The sequence below is a fragment of the Orbicella franksi genome, chromosome 8, assembly GCF_964199315.1.
Source record: "Orbicella franksi chromosome 8, jaOrbFran1.1, whole genome shotgun sequence".
NCBI lineage: Eukaryota > Metazoa > Cnidaria > Anthozoa > Scleractinia > Merulinidae > Orbicella > Orbicella franksi.
In genome coordinates, this window is record NC_138152.1 from 30,088,712 (window position 1) to 30,104,628 (window position 15,917).

At 50.2% G+C, this 15,917-nt stretch overlaps 2 protein-coding genes and 1 pseudogene across 3 annotated transcripts in view; 1 reads left to right on the forward strand and 2 right to left on the reverse strand.

Moving 5' to 3' along the window:
• LOC145494533 (uncharacterized) overlaps positions 1-15,917 on the forward strand; it is a 37,175-nt gene that overhangs the window by 4,095 nt on the left and 17,163 nt on the right. The window lies entirely within an intron of this gene.
• LOC145494529 (uncharacterized) lies at positions 769-4,470 on the reverse strand (annotated as a pseudogene). Its single transcript, XR_014050264.1, has 2 exons — positions 1,455-4,470; positions 769-1,424 (listed from the first exon to the last, which is right to left on the reverse strand). The product of XR_014050264.1 is annotated as an uncharacterized LOC145494529 (transcript).
• Positions 7,661-9,385, reverse strand: LOC145494546 (uncharacterized). The gene has a single exon (XM_081474039.1). The coding sequence runs from the start codon at positions 9,379-9,381 to the stop codon at positions 8,884-8,886; it is 498 nt and encodes a 165-aa protein (XP_081330165.1). The 5' UTR covers positions 9,382-9,385; the 3' UTR covers positions 7,661-8,883.

Here is a 15,917-nt window from a genome sequence, read left to right on the forward strand (position 1 = left end):
CCTATTTGAACTGTGGGCCCACAAAATCTGTCATAAATAGTTTCTGAGACCCAATTTCATTTTCGGTGATCAATTGATCAAACATACTTTTCCTCTTGTTCAAACAGATGACCTGTAACTCATTAAAACTTCTATTTTGACTCGTTCTTGTTAATCTGCACCTCTTTGTTTCTAGGGCTAGGGGCATTGTTTGTGGTGTATACCTATTGTTTCGTTGGCCAATCATGAAGACCCTTGTAAACGGTGCAGGTCGGCCCTGTTCAAATCAAACCCGCTTTGATTTCAAATCTAAACATTAGAATCAGCGTACTTTAAATACCAAGACGAATTATTTATCAACCTTACCTCTACAAGAGACTCGCGGAAATACAGTCGATATTAAATTATTTTTTTCTTTTACATTGTAGACAGTGAACTTCACAAAACCATTTTATGCTCGTCCTGTTGTGTTAGTGACGCCAAAACGCACTGACAACAACAACAATGCTAACCTTTCTGGGTCAAGTTGTAACGCTGTCACCGCTTGGGTTGAGCTAAGGAATACCTGTTGTGATCTTTGTGTGATTTTCGCAAACACTCAGGTAATGGCACAAATATTCCAAGTTCCTCTGGACCCATGAACTTTATATGACATTAGTAGTCATATACGCTCATTTGGGCCGTAACCAATCAGGAGGCAGGGATTGTACCACGTGACCACTATTTTCCCATACATTCTCTTAAATTTGTAAATCCAAGATGGCGACATTCGCGAAAAATGGCGCATGCGCAGATGGGACAACCTGAAATCGAGGTTGTGACGCGCATGTCAAAATAAGGCGATAGACAGGAAGTGAGTTTCAAAAAATGATTTTTTATTGATTTACAGGAAGTAAAAATTACAATGGTGTGTATCCGTATGGAAACGACATGAAAGTGTTCGTGTCTACGACGCGTTTGTCGAAGACGAGTCCGTATCGTTTAGTCGGTGTGATGACTTTGAGATGTTTGGTGGCTGGGTTTCTCCAGAAGAAGTTGGGGTTGACGACATTGATGTTGCGTCGTTGCTCTAGAGGTTGTGTGAGTTCGTCGAGTAGATTTTGTCTCATGACGTCATAATTGAGTTGGCGTGATCCTCGTACATTGAGTGAGAAGCCTCGGACTTTGCAGCAGACTTTGCCTTGGTGGGTTCTGTATCCGTAATTTTTGGGTCCAGCGGCGGTGAAATCTGTGATGAAATCGCCGTCGTCGAGTTCGTTGGTCATCTCTCCGAGGTAATCGCCTAGCGGTACATCGGCTTGACCTGGTTTGTGCGAGTAGACGACGGAGTCAGTGTCAAAGTAGAGAACTTGTTGTTTTAACAGTTCCAGGTAGCTGTATAATTTGAGCCGAGCCCAGCAGGTGGTGAAAGCGGCGACGAAGATGTTGATTCGTCCGTTATCGGGCTGATTGTCTTTGAGTTCGGTGTGGACGACCTCTAGGGCTTCGTCATTGGCGATTCTGACTTGCCGTATGTCGTTGAAGGGATTGGAAACGAGGTCAAAGAGTTGCGTTGCGTTGTAGACGACTTGGGTAGTGGGTTTGTGTAGGTTTTCGCCGAACTTGCCCCAGAAGGAGTTGAGCATGAGTTTGGCGGTGGCTTTGCGTCCTGGATTTTTCAGGATCATGGTCGGATCGAGAAGGATGCCTTCTTTCTGGTGGTATTGTAGCCTGTACCGTGCCTTGTCTGTGGGGGTGTGACACCAGTTCGGGTAGCCAGCGGATTCCTGTTTGATTTTTAGCCAGGTGTTCACGTAATCGGCGAAGAGTCCTTTACGACGTTGTTCTGGTGGGAAATGGTGGACTTCGTGGATCTTGATGAGCGTGTATCCCATGACGACGGCTTTCTGGATTTCGGGTGTGCACCAGGTCCCTCGTAGCGTGCGTTGCTCGACCGTGTGAGGGCAGCGATGTGATTTCTCTAGGAGGGGTTTGGTCATTTCGTGTTCTACGCACGATCGACAGAGTGGGAAGGTGAGTTTACCCCCGTGCCGAAAAGGTAGAACGGGATGGTAAAGTTCGTGAGGTGGTAGTATGTCCACTTTGGCCATGCCGAAGTAGTGGAGTATGTCTTGGTCTTGGGGGTTGACAATGACTTGCGGGTGTCCTACGGGGTATACGCATTCCTTGTTGACCCAGGGGTAGAGCGACGTCACGTCGACGTACTTGATTTGTTCTCCTTGAGCCACGTCGGTCACGTGATGTAGTTTGACGGCGTTCGTGCGCCCTCCGAAGAAGGCTTCTCTGGGATCGAGCGGGTGTACGATTTCGAACGTGTCTAGGAAATGGCGGAGATCAGGGTCGGTTTTGACTTCTAGGTCCCAGTCGCATTCCCACTTGACGCAGAGCTGGTAGCCTTGACGACTGAGAAGGTCGTGTTTGCGGAGTGTGGACTCGTAGACTTCCTGTAGGGTGCGATCGGTGTGGTAGATGGGATATCTGTCTCGTTTTCGAGGGAAACAGCGTGGACATCCGTGCCATAGACATCCGTGGAATTCGTAGACGGTTCGAGTGGTAGGATCGTATCCGTCCACGAGATGATTGGCTAGTCGGATTTCGCCTCCGTTTCGCACGGTGCGTATGCGATCGCCTTGGTCCGTGTGTTGTAACGAGTGTTCTTGCCAGGCTAGCCATTTCAGGGCTTTGACGGACTGATTGGATCGGGCGCCGTGCCATCCTCGCGGGGGTCTGGAGGCGATGGTGTTGAGCGGGACGAGTTTCTTGCGCCAGAATCGGTTGCAGGCGGAGGCGATGGTGACGCATTTCTCCATGGGGTCAAAGTCCGCTTTTTGTTTGAATTCTTGCCGGAACTTTTGACAGCCTGCTTTGAGGAGTTTGACGTCCGACTCGCAGTAGGCTTCCATTTCTTGCCGTAAGACGAAATGGTAGTTGTCGTTGACTTTCTCTTGGTACCACTGTTCGAATTCGGCTTTCTTTTTGGCGGACATGCCATCGGGATCGTACATGTCTCGCGGTGGCATGGGTCCTTCGTACGCTTGATTTTCTTGGGTGTTGAATTTGTGAGGGAAGAATCCTTTGCACAGTTCGTGGATTCCGAAGGTGGCTGGAAAGTTGGCCAGCGGGAACGGGAGAAAGCATAGGGAATCTTTGAAGGTCAGTCTGTCGGATTTTAGGGACAGTATCTTGGTGCCGACGGTGATTTGGTCTGTGACTTCTCGATGCGTGGCGTAACAGTGTTGTAAGATGAACATCCCGTCGTAGCCTTTGAGATTGTGAAAGAGGACGATGACGTCCCGATCGTCTCCGTCCACGTCGACGGCGAGGGATTCAAGGTGGTCGAACATGTCGGCGGTGCAGTTGGGACCGTAGAAGGAGCAGAATTGCTCCTCTTCATCGTCTTCCAAGCAGAGTAGAATGGGTGTCTGATTCCCTTCGGCGTCGGTGATGGCTTCGTAGTCGCAGTACACTTGAAGGGGCGGGTCTCTGGCTACCCAGACTCGCGTGTCTGGATCATTGGGTTCGGGTTCTTCGAAGGGTCGACCGTTGACTTCGTCTCGTGAGACGCGTTTCTTTTTGGGCTCGTCTTCGTCTTCGGGGATGCGTTGGATGTAACATCGGTGCGTCGGCAGAAAGACTTTCTTTTCGCAGATGTGGCATTCGCCCCAGCCGCATACGTGATCGGGGGTACGACGGTCACCTCCTCGTCCAGTCCTGTGTTTAGGTTCGTAGACGTGGCAACAGTCCGGACACTTTTTGTAAGTGTCGCAGATGGAGGGGATGTTCAAGCTCCGCCGTTGCAAGTGGTAGTTGTAGCATTGGTCTCCGAAGAATTTTCTGTGACACAATCGGCATATGGAGGTGGGTTCGGGAAACTTGCCTCGCGCTAGGGGTCGTTTTTTTTCGATGAAATCGGGGCAGTCCTTTCGTTTGCAGGCGGGGCACCATTTACCGTAGCAGGAATGATTTTGAAAGTCATCGTGGTCGAATCCTCGATTGCATTCGTCGCAGAAGTAGGATTTGTTGAGGAATCCCTTGAACGAATTGCATCCGTCGTAGTCTGTCCTCTTTGATGAGACGAATGATCTTGTCCGAGGGTTCGGGTCCCGCGTAGATGAGCATGTGGGGTGGGTCGATGGAAAGGACTTTGAGCTGGTAGCCAGGTAACGCGGCCTGAAACTGTTGCAGTTCGGGAATGCCGCAAGGTCCTTCGGGGACGTTGGCTAGACAGTGGAGTTCTTTGGCCAATCGCTCTTGGACGGGCCGCCCCTGTTTGAGATTGTGGTAATCTTGGTCTCGCGTATTCATGTCGGCATCTACCAGGGCTTTCATGGTGACGATGGCGCGAGCGCAGCAGAGATTGTCTTTGTTTTGGATGGTCACGCGCGACTTTTTGACGATTCCCCGTACGGCCGCACAACTCGGTTTGTATCGTTTTCTGTGCCCGCTGCCACGACCTGGGGTACGTATGAAAGTGGTTTCCATGGTAAACGTGTCGTCGGGGTGAATTCTTCGTTGGAGTTGAGTTTGGCCGCGAGAGACTGGAGATAAGTGTCTAGTCTTTCACTCCCTTCTTCGAATTCTCGCACGGTGAAGGTGGTGGATTGAAAGGCGTGCGTGAAGGCACTGGACTGCATGGTGAAATGGACCGTGGAGTCTGGTGTCAGGGTAGGATCCTGAGCGATTTGTTGCTCGATGGATCGTTGAAGGGCCTGAGTCAATTCTTGGCCTAGATTGTCCCTGGGAGTCACGTCTCTGTGTTGTCTGAGCGTGGCTTCGTACCGTTGTTTGTTGAGGACGTTTCGCCAGTTACGTCGAGCGCCTACGGGTCTTAATTCAAATTCTAGGAGGGGTCTTGTACTACCACCTCCGGTTTGGATCATCACTCGGTCGAGAGCTGGATCGAAGATCCAGTCGTCATCGTCATCGTCGAATGGGAAGGCTTCGTCGTGGGTCTGTCTGTTCTGTGAAGACAATGAACACAACGTTTTTTATTGGTCAGTTTTTACTGCCAGGTTTCCAAGCAAAGTGTCTGACAATAACGCTTTTTTACCTTCTAAGAGACAGAACACGTTTATGAAACTAAATCCTAAATAGAGTCTCCTTTTCTCGTTACGCTTGTTGACATAATAACCATAGAAAGCTGGGAAATGAGATCTGCCTCCGTAATTTAATCTACATATATATTTCTGTCTTTTGATTTGTATGTGGCCGTAGCCCCATTGTCTTTTCAGTTTGGCATAATCCAAGATTCTTCTGTGAAGTCGACTCAATGGTTTATTGTTCCTCCGATCGCGTATGCACTGCCAGGTTGCTAAGTCAATCACGTAACACTTTAGTTCTTCCGGTAACCAATCCCAGTAACTCTATGAAAAGAAGGTGATGAACAAGGCGTGACAAAGACGTCGTGAGACTTTGTAACCGCAAAACACAACGAAACAAAATCTCAAGTCCAAACGGAGGTAGAATTCTAGAGTAAAGGATGCGACGACGAGTCTCAGTTCCATGGTCAGTTGTCTAGGGAAGCCACGAGCATACTTAGAATACACGGTGTGTGACAGATTTGACAGTGCAACTTTTCATGTGTCACCCCCTTGTTCACCATCTGCTCATCGAGTGCCCTGGCGAAGCAATCGAAATGCACGTAGTGATGACAGCACTTGGTACGACAGCAGATTTCGGTTTTAGGGATGACTTTCTTACATAGGGTGCACGTTATACTCACTGCTTCATGTTGATCCATCTGTTGGTTCATCTCCTCGTCGGTCGGCTCCTGTGCCATGATTTTTTCCAGCGCTCGATACAAGTCAAAAACTCAGAGTGACTTGAACGGTTCGAACCGATCTTTTTTATACTTACGGTAAAAAACTGGATCCCAGTCTCCGACCGAGTGGGGGATACCCCCCTATCCCCTGGGTCTGGGTAACACGTGACTTGGTCTTTGCACTGTGATTGGTTGGACGGATCTGCGTAAATCGAATCCACGTCGCCCGCTCTTCACTCTGAGTTTTTAACTTGTATGAGCGTCCATTACAGAAGACCATGCCTGCCCGCTCCGCTGCAGCATTGAAACGAAAGAGAGTGAGAACAAGAGAGTACGTGCGAGAATGGAAAAAGAAAAATCCGGAGAAAGTTCGCGAGCAGAAAAGACGGTATCGTGCACGAAACCGGGACAAGATGCGTGACATGGTGCGCGACGCATTGAATCGTTGGAGAAGGAACAATCCAGAGCAGGTGAGGGTCCAAAAACGTCGTTATAGGGAGCGCAAACGTCGCTCCCTTTTACCTGGAACACGACGGAGGAAAGAGTACGAGTGTGAATATGATCCGGATGAAATTCTTCGGGGTTTGTTTGGAGTTCGGGTTGTGCTAACGGATTTCAGGGGAACACTACCGCCATCCAACACCACTACCACCACCATTACCACTGCAACACTACCGCCACCATCGACATTACCACAAAGAGCATTACCACTAAGAGCACTACCGCCATCCATCACCACGACCACCGCCGCTAAGAGCACTACCACCACCACCACCATTACCACTGCAACACTACTGTCACTATCGACATTACCACAAAGAGCATTACCACTAAGAGCATTACCACTAAGAGCACTACCGCCATCCATCACCACGACCACCGCCGCTAAGAGCACTACCACCACCACCACCATTACCACTGCAACACTACCGCCACCATCGACATTACCACAAAGAGCATTACCACTAAGAGCACTACCGCCATCCAACACCACGACCACCGCCGCTAAGAGCACTACCACCAATACCACTGCAGCACTACTGGCATTACCCCCACCGCAACGCCGTGGGAGGCGGTTGTCTTATTCCTCCTCCTCTGACTCTGACTCTGAGCCTGATGAAGGGTTGGTAGCAGAGTTAGAACGCATGTTAGCGGAACCCGAGGATCCTGTAAAACGGAGACTTGAAAAGATCAGGAAAAATAGGAAGGAAGCAGAAGAAAACAGAGTAAGACGAATGCAAGAAAGACGGAAAACAGAAAAAATGATAACTGAAATAGCTGCTGAGCTTGATGAGATGTCGTTTATGTTATGGGTGCTTTTTTCTTGGACGATAGGGGAGTTTTACCTAACGTGACCTGTTCGAATGGACTGAAGGGTTGGGGGGTTTTCTTCCCCTTTTTAAAACCTGACGTGGAGGGTATGGGAGTTTTCAGCTCCTTTTTCAGTCCTGTCGTAGAAAGGGGTTGTGGCGGGATGATCACGGGGGCTGCGGCTGGTTGGTTGACTCCCTTGAGGATCTGTTTCAACAGACTTTCGACGGGCGCGTCGGCCATGCCTTCGGGTTCTGTCGTTCCCTGGTACGAGATGGGACCGCTTTTACCCGTCCGTATGCGTTTCACCAGTTTCCCTTCCTCGCTGGCGATGGGTTTGGTCATCTTGATGGCCATGCTGTCGGGGATGCGTTTGTCGTTCAAGATGAGATGTTCTTCGGCGGCCAGACGTCCGGCTTTGTTCAACAAGGCATTCTGACTGATCTTCCCCTTGTAATAATCTTGCAAACGATTGAATTCTTGAACGGGCACCATCATGACTTCGTTCATACCTGACTCAAAGTCGTGTCAGGAAACTCGGACAATTCTCTCAAGGCCGTCTCGTAACAGTCTTGCCAGTACCGTATGGATTCGATTCAACTCGAGTTCAAGACTTTGAACGGTTCGCTTGCCTTTACCGCACTCCCTGCACAACTCGATGCACCCACCGGGCGGCGTGGTATCTCGTTTCGTTTGACAGGTTTGACAGAAGTCACCGAACTTTAAAGCCATGTACTCTTGATACAGGTCGTGGTACCTCTTGTTCAAGAACTCGTACGAGTCTTTCCATCGGGCTTCGCGACGGTTGGCATCTTGCAACAACTGCACGAGTTTAGGAATGGTATTGGACTCTTCTTCTCTCGGCGGGAAATTGGGTATGACGTCGACCCCCTCCAGCGGGTAACCGTCCTCGCTGCGTCCTTTCACCGTACACAACATGCTTTGAAACAACCGTGCAATCCGCTCCAGAACCCCGCTCCGTTTTGGGTGAGGAGATGTTCTCTTCGACGCTTGAGGGAGTTTTTGTGTCTACCCACTTCGCGCAAAACGTTTTTATGTCTTTTCAGTTTCCCATAAGTCGTTGCGTTGATGGGGATCCTCTTTTTCAGCAAATTGAGAACCATCTCGCTGATGGCGTTGATCTGATCTTTGTCGGCGAATTGCAACATCCGTTGACGTTTGTTCCGATTGGCTTCTTTCAGGACGCGCGTCAAGAAATGACGTTGTCGTCGTAACCGCTTCATCGTGGACTTATGCGCAAGAGCGGATTGGTGTACTCTTTTTATCGCTTTCCTCGACGCTTGAAGGCCGTTTGAAATGGTATCCTACGTAAGACTCTTTCGATCTTTCCCCTGTTCTTATGGATATGTTTGTCCATTAAACCGAAGGGTCCGGCCAAAGAACCCAAACCCGCTGCTCTCATCATACTCGCCAAATCACCACCTTTCTGTCTCCTTCTTCGTCTCCTCCTCCGTGTTCGCATGGTGACGAGTGAGGTGATTGACGTCGATCCTCGTCCTTTTATTTTTTCACATGATGGAGCATCGGAACTCTTCGCCCTTGTGTGGGATTTTTTCACCTCGTCTCATTCGTTCCTGCATCCTTCTGGTATGCGCCCGTTCTTGTTTGGCTCTCAGGCTTTCTATGCCTTTGGTGATACTCCAAGCCGCCTTGGGTAAACCCGCCACCACACTGACAACCCCTTCTCCCCTTTGGTACCGTCTTCTTTTAGTGGTTTTAGCGGTTTTACGCCTTCTCGAAGACGCTTTCTTTCTCCTTGACCTCTTGGGCATGTTGGTTCTGAATGAAGAGGATGCCTGTGATGTCATTTTTTATAGCGGCACGTGACGATATCGTAGGGCGTAGTCTCGAACGTATCGGTCGTACGTGGGAGATGTGAAATCCGTCACCACGTCGTCCAACGTTTGCATCTTGGTCAAAAACCCATCCAATTCCTCTACACCACCCAAAGCGTAGTTCCTGAGTTCTGTCAGCGTCTTTTCGTACGTCGTGTAAGCGAATTGGGCCATGTCCATCTTGAACGAATACTTCTTGAAATCGTTCCATCCTTTCAGTAAGGTGGCGAAAGCCGTCAGTCCTACCACCGTGTACCCGTCTTTCCACACGGATCCCACGACGATACTCACGGCCACGGTCAGTAGGGCCAGTCCGTTGAGAATGGCGTTACACAACTTGTAGTAACCGAACATCTGCCTTCGACACCACCAATACTTGTGGTAGAAAGCGTACAAGACGTCCAAACGTTTCAGGGAATCCAAATCCACCACGGTGTTGAAAGGTTCATCCAATAAACAGACAGAAGTACTCATGACTCTTCTCTAACCAGTGCCAAACGTAGTCTTACTTTCTGTCTGGACGTTTGATCCTTTTAGCCTGTTGCTCGTATTCCCAGATCTCGTCCTTGAAGGCGGTTTCTATGGATTGGTTCAGGATGTCCTGGACCTGTCGGTAACTATCGCACTCGTCCGCGATGCGTTTCATGTCTTCGTGATCCATGCTGGTCGCGTCCCAGTAGGAGCGAGAGCATCGGCATAGATGCAGGAAGTAGGGGAACCACTCGACTTCACTCCTCAACATCTTGATTCGAATGGTTTTTCATCGACGAGGGGGTCGTCTTTTCTTAAGTCTCACAAGTCTTCGGATCCCTCGACCCACGCCTACTCCCACACCGCCAATGGCAGCGGTGGTTCCAGCTCGGATTCCTGTTTTCACGGCGCGGCCACCCAACGCTTTGGCCAATCCCAAGGCAGCCCCTTTGCCAATGGGTAACATCGCAGACAAGGCATTCGCGAGAGCACCGCCCCATTGCTTTCTCCTTTTCGGTCGACGACGGCGTCTTCTCATGGTTGTTCTCAGTTACGCACACTGGTCGAATTGCGTGTGACGGTAGGGCGTTGTCCGTTTTTATAGGTAGTCGTGATCGTATTCGTGGTCGTGATGCCCGCAATGCGACGACCCGCGGCCGTCTGTTGTTGTTGGCGCAAAATCTCTTCCAATTGTTGCTGCATCTGGGCTTGGTCGAGAACACGGTCTCCGCGCCTTCTTCTTCTTCCTCCGCGACCCGATCGAATCGACGAAGGCGGTGTGGAGTCACTACCACTTCCACCTCCGCCTCCACCTCCTCCACCTCCGCCTCCGCCTCCGCCACCTCCGCCTCCTCTACCCCTGCCTCTGCCTCTGCCTCTTCCACTACCACTACCACTGGCGCTACTTCTTCTGCGGCTGCCGGAATCACTGGAGGACGTGGGTGTATTTTGACGTGGGACGCGTCTCGGTCGTTTCCCTCCTCGAACAGCGTGTGCCAAAGGGGTGGCGGATGTTATTCGGGGTGCACCGACACCCGCCGTGACGTTGGAGCGCGACACGGATCCAGCACTACCGACACCCACCGTGACGTTGGTCTGTGACGCACCCGAGCCTGCGGTGCCTACTTCGACGGGTGAGACGTTGGGCAGGGGTGGTGTAGGTAGTGACGACACCGGTGAAGGAGGCGTGTTCAGACTCACACCCACACCCGCTGCAGGCGGAATCGGAGTACTCGTCCGATTCGGTGTCCCCCAAGGCGAATAATCGTCCAGAGCCGAGAGGTTGAAATCGTCACTACCATAAGAGCTCATTTTTATCCATGTGCCTCTCTCTTTCTATCTTCTTCTCGGCGAGTTCTCGTTGTTTATGAACCAAATAATCGAAACCTTCACCGTTATATGCGTTTAGGATGGACATCACTTGACGGTAACTCTCGCATTCCGTGACCTGTCTCATCGGTTCGTAGTCCAGCTCATGGGGATTCATGATGTATTTGAGCCTGTTTTTACACAGGTGAATGAATAGCGGAAACCACTCGACCTCGCTCCTCAGCATGTCGCAAACTGATGGCATCGGACGAATCCTTCGTCTTTTAACACATGGCTGAGGACACGTTGATCGTCCTGACTGGCTGGATGAAGATCCAATAGCATGTAACCGTAAGGTCGATCGGTGACCTTTCGAAACGTGTCCAACACCTCCTGCCATTGCGTGGGAAACGATTGCAGAAGTAAATTTGGTATACCCAACTGATCCCGAGGGTTCTTGAAGGCCGCGATGTAATGCGCGTTTCGGGAAATGGTCTTGGCGAATTTTCCGTTGGGGAACAGATCCTGGCACAGGTAAATCACCGTGATGTTCCGATGATGCGAATGTTTGGTGAAGAGATCCAACACGCGCTTGTCGTTACCCCCCTCGTCCATCAGATCGTCCAGGACCAACACGCCCCCTCCAGGAAACCATCGGGGTAACTGTTCGCTTTCGGGGATGCCTTCGTAAAACTTGACTCCACCCTTCTTGAGCTTTTGGAAACCGTCTTGCCACGATCCGTAGCAGTAATGAATACTCTTCGGCGTTTGTTGGAACAAGTCGCCGTTCTCCAAGAGCAGTTTGGTGGTGAACACCGTCTTGCCGCACCCCGACGGACCCGCAATCAACAAACTCGAAGGAGTGTGAAATTGAAACGCTTTGCGTCGTTCCATGATCTTGAAATGGTCCAGGGTCTCGAGACGTTCCGTTTTTATCTGAACAACTTGGCCAATGGGGTCTTGACGGCCGGGATGCGTTTCAAAAGACCCAATAGGGTGACCTTACGATTGAAACAGATGGGTTTTTTCTTGGACCGACTCCTGATCTTGGCCATGGCCCTCTTGGCAGCGGCTCTCTTGGGACGTCCTTTTTTCTTGGCCGGTGCCGATCTCTTTTTTCGAGGTTTTTTCTTGGCGAATTTTCTCAAGTCTCCGAACTTGTCTTCGTACCAATGCCTCTTTTTCATTCTTCTTTTCCTGTCTTCCTTCTCGGAAAGCCTCGGCATGGCAGGGGAGGCTCTCTTGCGTTTCCTACGCGTGGTCACAGTCGCCGGTAATGCGCCGGTGTCCAGGACAGACGGCGGTTGAAAAGACACTTGTCTTTTGGCGGGTTGAAGTATTTTCAGATTGAGTTGTCGTTTTGGCGGTTGGTTTTTCTTGAAATGAGCCTCACTGGGTTGAGGCGTCTTCCCACCCGCTTTTCCATAGCGTTTTTCCAACCTGGCTATCACGTCGTCCAAGTGTCTATGCCCTTGAAACTGAAGAGCCATGATGCGTCTTGTTTTGTCAGCAAATCCCTAATGAACCGTTTTATTTTCCCACGCCCCTTTTTATGCACTCACAAAGTGATGGCGTAAGGACTTATTGCCGTAGCGAAGCACGTGCCAATACGGGTAACACTTGTAATCTCGACTAGCGTTCGTTTGAAGTCTGGCTCGGATACTCAGGTGGAACAGGTTGTATCGAAGCCAATGATCTTTTTCCCGGTCCAGTATGAATCGGACTCGACGGTAACTGTCGCAATCCAAAATGCGTTCCATGACCTGTCGAAGAGGATCGTCCGAGGCCAATTTCGTCGTCTCTTCTCGACACAGTTCTAAGAATCGACGGAACCATCTGAATTCACTACGCAACATCCTTGTTCTCTCGAAAATGAACGTCTTTTATTTCGAACAGCTTACTTTATAACAAATGACGCACTCCTCTGGACGAACCGCGCGTGTCCTGGTGACACGTGGTTTTACAAATCTTGCGCCAGGCCAACTCGTCCACGATCAAACGTTCTAACATGCGTCCTACTTTACGATCGTTCTCCACAAACTCGTTTTTCTTAAAACGATTCAAGAACTCGTTCATGTCACGACCTTCGGCTCGGTCGATCAGGAACATCAGGGCGTAACCGCCGCAACTCTGACTGAACAGGGACTGTAGACTCTTGCCGTTGTGAATCTGGTACTTGAAATGACGATCCAACCATTCTTGGATCGGTTCGGCGGTTCCGTACGCGTCCAACGGCAGACCGTAACTGTCCAGTATCTCGCACTTGTTCTTGTCGGCCCACAAAGCGATCCAATGCACGCCCGGTTTATCGTGAGGGTCCGTGTTCACGATGTAAGCGGTCGGTCCTTCTTGGGGAAGTGTCCTGGGAAGTCGATCGCAAGGGACCGTGCCGTAAAAGACACAGCGTAGGGACGAATTCGTCCGTGCCAAATGATCCAATTGTATATTATTCAAGGCTACTTTCTCCATTTTTTTCTTCTTCTCATTGGTACACGTCGTAGATGACGACTCGGTTCTCGTTGATCTCCAGCAAGTTCTCGAATTCGCCGTACAACAAGATAGTCAGGTTTTCTCCCGGATTGGCTCCAAAATCGATCACCAGACGCAGTTCACCTTCTTGCTTGGGATTCAACACTGGACTGTCCAAACATCCATTGGCCGTGTTGTCAAAAACAAACATGTTGCATCTCTTGCCGTCCCCCCAATCCACTTTTCTGACCATGTTTCCTTTTCCCCTGCACAACGCTCCTGAGGCTTGGAGGAATCTGTAGTAGCCTCTCTGATCTTTACCGTCCCCATCGTGATCGAGTTCCAAGGTCTCGTAGGGGTACTCTTCACCTCTCACCAATTGTTTGATGGAAGCCAGATTGAATTTTCCAAAATTGAACGGACTCTCGGTGACGGTTCCGTTGAAGGCCGCTTGTTTCAACAACAACACCACTAGTCTATTAGGTTGCTTACTGTGGAAAGGATTGCTGCACTTAAAATGACGATTGTCGTTGGGATGCGAGTAAGTGCGAATTTCACCTCTCACCGTGGGGTAAGTGGCCACTCTTCCACCTTTCAGGCTGGTCATGATCTCTCGGTACACCGAGGGAGTCACTCTCACTTGAGACAGGAACAATCTCACTTTCACGTCGGCTTCAGTCAGTCTCAGAGTACTGGCACCGTGCCATCGGACGGTCCACATGTCTGGGGTATTGAAGTACATGTCGATCTGGATCTGCACTCCAGGTAACAGTAATTTGCTGAGATGAAACACTTCCAGGAAAGGTTTGAACCTCAAAGTCACGGCTTCTCCATCTAGAAACTGGGATCGTCCCAGGACTAGGTTCTTGAGATCTTGAGGTAAAGCAGTATATTCAGCATGAGGAGTATCATAATCCAACGCATTGGCTGTCAATTCATCGGCATCTCCGTCGTCGGGTACGCCGAGACAGTTGTACCAACCACAGGGTGTCAGGATCGATTCACCGTCGTCTCGGTCGTAGTTCAACAGGGTCTCGATGTAAGCTTTGAGGTGGTAAGTATCGGTCTGGGGGCTGATGAGAGTCCCATTCAATCTCACATTGATCTGTTTGAAGAGGGTGTGGGCCAGATTGTTGGCGAGTCCCATGACATCCGCCGCCAGCAGATTCGTGTTGCCTGTTTTCTTGACCGTCAATTCCACCTCGAAAAAACTCTCGTTCAAGTCGATAAAGTCTTCTTGAGGATCGACTTGGAAGGTCACGGGGTTGATCCCTGTATTGAACGGGTTGATTCTCACCAAACGTCGAGACGACATGCTGACATCCGTGGGAGGGGTACTGAACATGTTCAGGCGAGGGTTACGAACCCCCGCCGACCGGGCATGAGCCACGAGGTCCGTCATCGTCTACGTCGTCGTCGTCTTCGTCTCCGTCTCAGGGCCGACTGCACCCAACGATAGTTCGGGCGTTTTGATCGGGACGGGAAGATCGATCCGCCTTTCTACGTTCGTCGTACCGGGATAAGTCTCACGCGCCTCGAGTAAATGGGATTCATACTCCAAATAGATCTTTTCTCACTTTTTTCGACAACGCCCGTTTGATCTCTTGCGTCGCTTTACGTTTCACGGCTCGTGTCGCTCCTCTCTTGACCCCGGCGAGTCCACCTCTCCAATTGGGCTTTCCTCCCTTACCGCCCGAATTTAAACCTTTCAGACCCTCCGTGGCAGCCTCGGTGATAAAGTCTCGTAGAATGCCGGGACCGCGTTTCTTGACACCTCTCCAAGCCATGCCGAATCCGTCTCCGGATTACTTTATTTTATCGGGCTGAAATCGTACCAGCGTTCCACCGATCATTCTTTCTTAAAGTGTAACGTCACGATCGTATTGCCGTCTCCAAAGGTCGTCAGTTCTCCAGTTGTCTCAGCCACTTGCACTTCTATTATGTCAATGAGGTCTTTGCGCACGGGAATATATTGAATGTGGTAAGGCTCGAAATACTGGACACCCGCACCTCTTCGGATCAAGTTGACCTCTCTCAGTAAATCCGTGACCTGATTTCCCACCACACCACTCCTACCCACGTCCGAGTAGACGAACAAAGAGCGCGACCTGTTTCCCACCACCACCTCGAACGCCTTGTTCAGGTTCAGAAAACGCCAATTGCAATAGATGCTGAGTTTCAAATAACTGTTTCCCGTTGAATAGGTTGAGACCGTCCAAAAAACAGGTAATCCATCCGAGTCGTGTAAGTCCCCGACGACACCAATGTTGGGAATTTCATCTTTGAAGAATTCGCTCTGCAAGTTAGGTCCCAGATTATAACCGCTGCCGTTCTTTTCGAGCCATCCCATTTTACAAGCCAGGTCGACATTGATGTGTAATGCAGGCATGTCTTTGATCGGACGTAAGATGTTTTCGTTGTCCGCGACCAGGTCTTCGCCTTCCCACTTGAACCTGACGTAGGTTCTTTTCCCATCATTCGTGACATATTTGGATCCTAATTTGGGTCCGTTGTATTTGAAGACGCGTTGTCGATCGAAATAGGCGATCATGGATTTCATGAGTCCAACACCGTCCACGTTGTGAATCACCTTCTTGAGGTCCTCCGTATCGAAGTAAGCTTCTCCATACATGTAGTAGCTACTCGAATCTATGCGTCTCCATGCGGAAAAGGCCAAGGTGACTTTTTTATCAGGATCGTTCGGCGTCAAGGAAGGCAGCCTCACGTGGGCATCCGGCATGGCGATGCTACTCAACCCCACT

Excerpts from the sequence above, each read along its gene's own strand:
- LOC145494546 (XM_081474039.1), bottom strand. The coding sequence starts at position 9,381 with ATGAGTACTTCTGTCTGTTTATTGGATGAACCTTTCAACACCGTGGTG.